The following is a 5,597-nucleotide window of genomic DNA, read 5'->3' as shown; positions in this document are numbered from 1 at the left end:
CCTTTGATTGGTCCAATTGCAGCCCGAGGAAATGATCTTTGCACGCGATTGGTTGGAGCCCCTGCGGCTCCCTCGGCGCGGAAGAGCGAGTCGCGAGGAGACTGCGGGCCGGGGTCGTGGAGCGGGTCGGGCAGCGCACGGCCTCCCGGCGCCCGGACCGCCCGCAGAGTTTGCTTCTCTCGCCGAGGCCCTCCCGGGCCAGGGCTGCTGAGTTTAGGGTTTTTCTTTTTCTTAAAAGGCCGGGGGTCGTAAGGGAGAAGGAGAATGCATCGAATACTGAGTGGAACGTTACCTGGAACATTGCGGATCCGAAGAGCAGAATAATTTCATTTTCTTTTTGTTTCAGTTGCTCCATGAGGCCAACTTCATTTTTGCATTCTCAACTTTGAAATCGGCCAGTGTGTTTGGCAGATTTTGACCAAGTTCAGGGGTGAGACTTTGATTCACTCTCGGTGCGTTTTAATTAGGGCAGGCAATTCAAGCACTGTTCGCGATGGTGTTACTGAAGACCTGCGCGTTTGGAAGAAATGCATGTATTGCGGTTTGCTTCTGGAGAAGCCAAATGGTGCGAAAGCCTCCAGTTAGAGAGATTAGTACGACCTCCCCCAAGTGCACTGTCATGCCTGCTTGGGTGATAGATAAATATGGGAAGAATGAAGTGCTTCGATTCACTCAGAACATGATGCTACCTATCATACACTATCCAAATGAAGTTATTATCAAAGTTCACGCTGCGAGTGTAAATCCCATAGATGTTAATATGAGAAGTAAGTGTTCAGAAAACATTCCTCATCACCTCTTTTCCTTTTCTTTTCTCCTTCAGAGAATTTCATCAGTGATCAGTTTTAAAAGATCAATTGATACTAGCCTACACTTCTTCCATTAACAAAAAGGAATCGTTTTGGTTTGACAGTATCTCAGATATTATTTACAAAATTTTCGAAATTGCAATGTCCACAGTATAGTTTAATCTTTTACAAAATAGAAGTTTGAATTGTTTCCATGTTTCCTTAAAATGTAAATGGGGACCGGAGAGTTCTGTCCACAGTTAACATTTTTTGTATATTCTCCAGGGACTTTGAGATATTCTGAGGTTTCATCACAGGTTTTAGAGGCTGGGTTATGTAGTCTCATCAGTTCAGAATTTGTATTTTTTATATTGTTGCTTGCTTTCCCACTACTCACAGCTTTCTCGTGGACACAGTACTTCGCTAATTTCTGCTGTTGCATTTTGCCCTGGGCAGTTAAAATACCTTTTCCTGTTGTGTTTCCTTCTAAATGGAAGTAAGGTTATTATCTTAATTTCCCCTGGGGCATACTGACAAAGCTTGGAGAGCATTATATTCCTTAAATATGTACTATGTTATTGTTATAGTGCTGAAAATATTGATTACAATTTGTGAATTACTTTAACTTTGGAAAATAATGACAAAAATAATTGCATATGGGAACTCATCTACATCTTCAGAAAAATAAAAAACCTTATCTTTTGGGATGATTTGTCAGTTTAGTTTGGTGTTCTGAGTAAACTGCCATGTATGATTTAATTTAACCATGAGTTTGTGTTTTAAAGGCCTTGTGTGTGGACCTAAAGTTCTCATCAGACTGCCTCCATGACAATTACCGTATGTGATCTATGCGTGATAAATTTTCCATACACATATCCAATTACAAAACTAAAATTAAAGGTAGACTGAATTGTTTTGTGGAATTTATGGATAAGTGTGAAAGTGTTGACACTTGGAGTGCATTTCATTTCTTCCACTTGTAGTTGCCTGATTAGAATAGTGATTCTCAAGTTGTTTTGGTCTTAAGCTCTCTATGCTCTTAATAAAATGATTAGGCTTTTGTTTATGTGAATTAGGGCTATCAATATGTGCCTTACTAAAAATTAGAAGTTTAAAATAGTCATTAATCATATAGTAAACTTTTGTGTTAACATCTCGAAGTTGAACCAGGATAGAAGTATAAAATGACATAAAAATAGTGACTGAGACGCATCTACATATGTGAAGCACTGAACCAGGTAGTAGTTGATTAGAGCATAGGATCTACCTTCAAAGTGCTTATGGTGAAAAATAACTATTCTCCCAAAAAAGCGAGAAAATTTAGAAGAGTAGCATTGTTTTACACTTGTGCATCTCTCTCTTTGCTTTCTGGTTTAGTAAGAGCTGGATTTTCACATGTGCTTCTGTGGTCAATTGTTGCAATATGGTATTTGAAGCAAGTGAAGAAAGCCAGCCTCGCTGCAGGTCCTAGGTGCACAGTTCATATTGGAAAAGAAAAGACTTCTTAGACTCCTCGGAAAGAACCTGGGGATGTAAAAACTTGGGAAATTGCTGGATTAGGGCAATAAAGTCCAGTTTCACTATCTTTAGATCTTCTGATTCCAATTTATAATTCTGTTGTTTTTAACTTGGTGAATCTGCCGACCTGTACTGTCCAGGATAGTAGCCACTGGGCACACGTGGCTATTGAGCAGTTGAGATGTGGCTAGTCTGAAACGTGATGTGCAGTTAGTGCAACATACACACTCGGTTTCAAAGACTCAAGGAGAAAAAAGAACATAAACTGTTTCATTAATTATTTTATATTGATTATATATTGACCTAGTAATAATTTGGAAATAATAAGAGAAAATATTATTTAAATTACTTTCACTTGTATCTTTTTACTTTTTTTAGTGGCTACTAGGAAATTTTAAATTACGTATGTGGCTCGCATTATATTTCTATTGGACAGCGCTGATATAAATAACCTGAGGAATAACAGACATTTCTTTGGGGAAGGGGCTTAGGGAAAGACTTGGGGAGCTCTTTTAAGAATGAGCTAAAATGACTTGACTTTGATTGTCTCATGAAACCCCCATCTGTATTCTTTTTCTTTGCTTTGAAGTAATAATGGCCACTACTACCTGGGTGTGTTGTTTTACTTTATTCTGTTTACATTGGGCATGAAGATAATTTAGTTTTTACAGGATATGTCTTTAAATGCTAGGTTTGTTATACCCAGTGATCCGCGTGTTTTCTCATCTCCATTGATTATAAGCCCTTTGGGAGTAGACCCCATGCTCTCTCAACTCTAGCCTGTTTTGGTGCGTCATAGATGTAGCTGTCATGCAGTCCTTACTTTTATGTAAAATTTTCTATTTTCATCCTAATTTAAGATTACAAACTAAAATTAGCGGTATCTTATCCTTGAGTAATTTTTACACTTCTGTCTGCCTTTAGATCTGTTAGCTTCTCATTTATTTGAATGCACACGCATAATTTGTATTGGGTACATTTTAATTTCAGTAGGATGGCTGGATCTGGGCTTTCTTGTCTGCTGTTTAATAATATAATATTGTAACTCATTTTGCTTTATATCATATTCTTGAGACATCTTAGTTTTTTATGACTTGACTGAGTAATAGTATTTCCAACGTATCCTCTTTATTTCCTGCTCATGGATTCTTTCTGAGAATGTGTGCTTGTTGCAGTAGATATCCGAAATGGGAGCTTGGGGAACTAAAATAATGAGTAGGAGATTGCAAACTGTAGGAAGCGGTTATTTCCCTTGACAAGAAAGTAAGGACATGGCTACTATATTTTGAAAGATGAAGGCAGGCTGCTTTTCTGGAGACAGTCCCTATTGTTGGACATAAAATCATAGATCATATAAATGGCTAACAAAATGAGGAATCATAAAGGAGAAACAAAATAGCCAACTTCATGATACCAACAATTTCTTTAGATGGGATTAAGGTCTGTCAAGTCTTTGAAACTGGTGAGAGATTAGGATTTTCCAAATCCTCCCAACTCTGAACCAGTCCCACCGGCAACCTCTAACAGTCAAAGGGGTGAAGCTCCTGCAGGCCTCCATTCATTTGTGTCACCAAGCAGGTTCTCTGTTACCCAGGACCAGCGGCGTTCTGGATTCGGGGCTCTTCTGCGTAGTACCAATAAGCTGAAGGAGCTACTCAGTCGATGCGTTAGCATATCAGGGCGCCCAAGAAAATGTCCAGCAACCTTGCCCTGTGGGCTCTGTATCTCAGAGACAGCTGAAGCCTTTTGCATCTCTTGAAACAGCAGCCAAAATTTGACATGGCTCAACGCCTACTTTGTTGCTTAAACCACATACGAATTTCAGTGAATAGTTGTTTAATTGTATCTGAGTGGTGGAGAAGGAATGTTAAGACAGGAAAAGTGAAACGTGACTTTTGTATTACTTGTGAAGTTGTTCTTTTTCCTGAGAGTACACTGCAAATCAGCCAGATGGCAAATGGGTAATATTGGCATGATGGCCATCAGCTTAGGTTTTCTGGGACCATCCCAATGTTCAAACTTCCTCCCATGTGTCTTGCTTTTGTATTAGGAAAACAACATCTGCAAGGCCCCCACCTGTCAGCCTCTCTCCGCGCGCCCTCTGCCTTCCCTCCTGCAGGGCTGTTACTGCTCCCATCTGAGGCCCGCCGTCCATGTGGGCTCTAGATTCCATCCCCTCCCACCTACTCAGGAGATTGTTTCAGCAATTCTTTCCTGGGTTCATCTCGTCATCAATTTTTTCCTGCCCACTGGATCCTACCCACTCATGTAGGAACTTGGAGAGGAAAAAACCTTCTCAAATCCTCTCTCCACCTCATCCTCCCCAGCCACTGGTCCATTTCTCTGCTTCCCTTGCTGGCAGAACTCTTTGCCTGAGTTGAACGTTCCCACCTGTCTCCGGTTCTTCACTTCCCACCTCCTTGGCAGCATTCCTTACCACAGCAACTGCTACCAGGGTCGCCGAAGACCTCTGTGTGGTCGGTCCAGTCGCTGGGTTTGGTCCTGTGGGACACCGCCTCACTGCCGCGCCTTTTCAGGCTCCTTCCCTGGCTTCTCCTCCTCCTCGGGATCTAGTGTACTGCCCCGGAGAGACTCAGGTTTCGTGGCTGGAGCATCAGCTGTGGGTCAGGACGCTGGAGAGGCAGGAAGAGGGCTTCTCGTGGAGAGCCTCACGGCCCACATGCTGTCCCCTCCGAGAAGTGTCAGGAGAAGAGGCAATAATGTGTATGGTGGTGTCTTAGCAGAGTCATCTTATGTGTTGAAGCTGTGTAATAAACTACTTCGGATTATTGTGGATAGAGTAGCCAGTTATTTGAACCGAAAAACGTTCTGATCAGATGAATGTTGTCTTCTCAACTTAGCTGGTATTAATGTAAATATTCTTGAAAATAACAAGATAATGCATACTAAAACAATTAACATTATTTAACATTTAATACCAGAACAGATGCGGCCAAATGGTTCTTTTCCACTTAGGAATCTATGCATTTATTCCAGTGATCTAGAAACATTTTTGGGGGTGTGGGGAACATTACTCATGGACCAGTGTTAGTGTCAAATACTATATCCATGCCTTATTTAACTTTCAAAACAGCTTTAACATTTATCTTCTCCAGGCTTAGCATCAAGCAACTCTGTTGTTTAAAAAGTTCTTGAATAAATAGATTAACGAAGAAGACATCTTCAAATAACAAAGTAAAACTGTGTAAGAGGAAACACTGAAACTTCTGAAGACAATTTCAAAACTGGAATTTGAAAAACATTTTGAGCAATGGTAGCCTTAGTCTACCA

The 5,597-nt window shown here is 40.7% G+C and overlaps 1 protein-coding gene across 1 annotated transcript in view; it reads left to right on the top strand.

Moving 5' to 3' along the window:
* Positions 1 to 80: 80 nt before the first annotated feature.
* The window catches only part of RTN4IP1 (reticulon 4 interacting protein 1), a 37,390-nt gene continuing 31,873 nt past the window's right edge, over positions 81 to 5,597 (top strand). The window contains exon 1 of the mRNA XM_036902882.2: positions 81 to 767. Within this exon, the coding sequence (XP_036758777.1) occupies positions 494 to 767 (274 nt within the window). The 5' untranslated portion in view covers positions 81 to 493. The remainder of the gene's footprint in view (positions 768 to 5,597) is intronic.

This window comes from Manis pentadactyla, chromosome 12, assembly GCF_030020395.1.
Source record: "Manis pentadactyla isolate mManPen7 chromosome 12, mManPen7.hap1, whole genome shotgun sequence".
Taxonomy (NCBI): Eukaryota; Metazoa; Chordata; class Mammalia; order Pholidota; family Manidae; genus Manis; species Manis pentadactyla.
The sequence above is the reverse complement of the archived record's forward strand: the minus strand, read 5'-3'. Positions and strand labels throughout refer to the sequence as shown.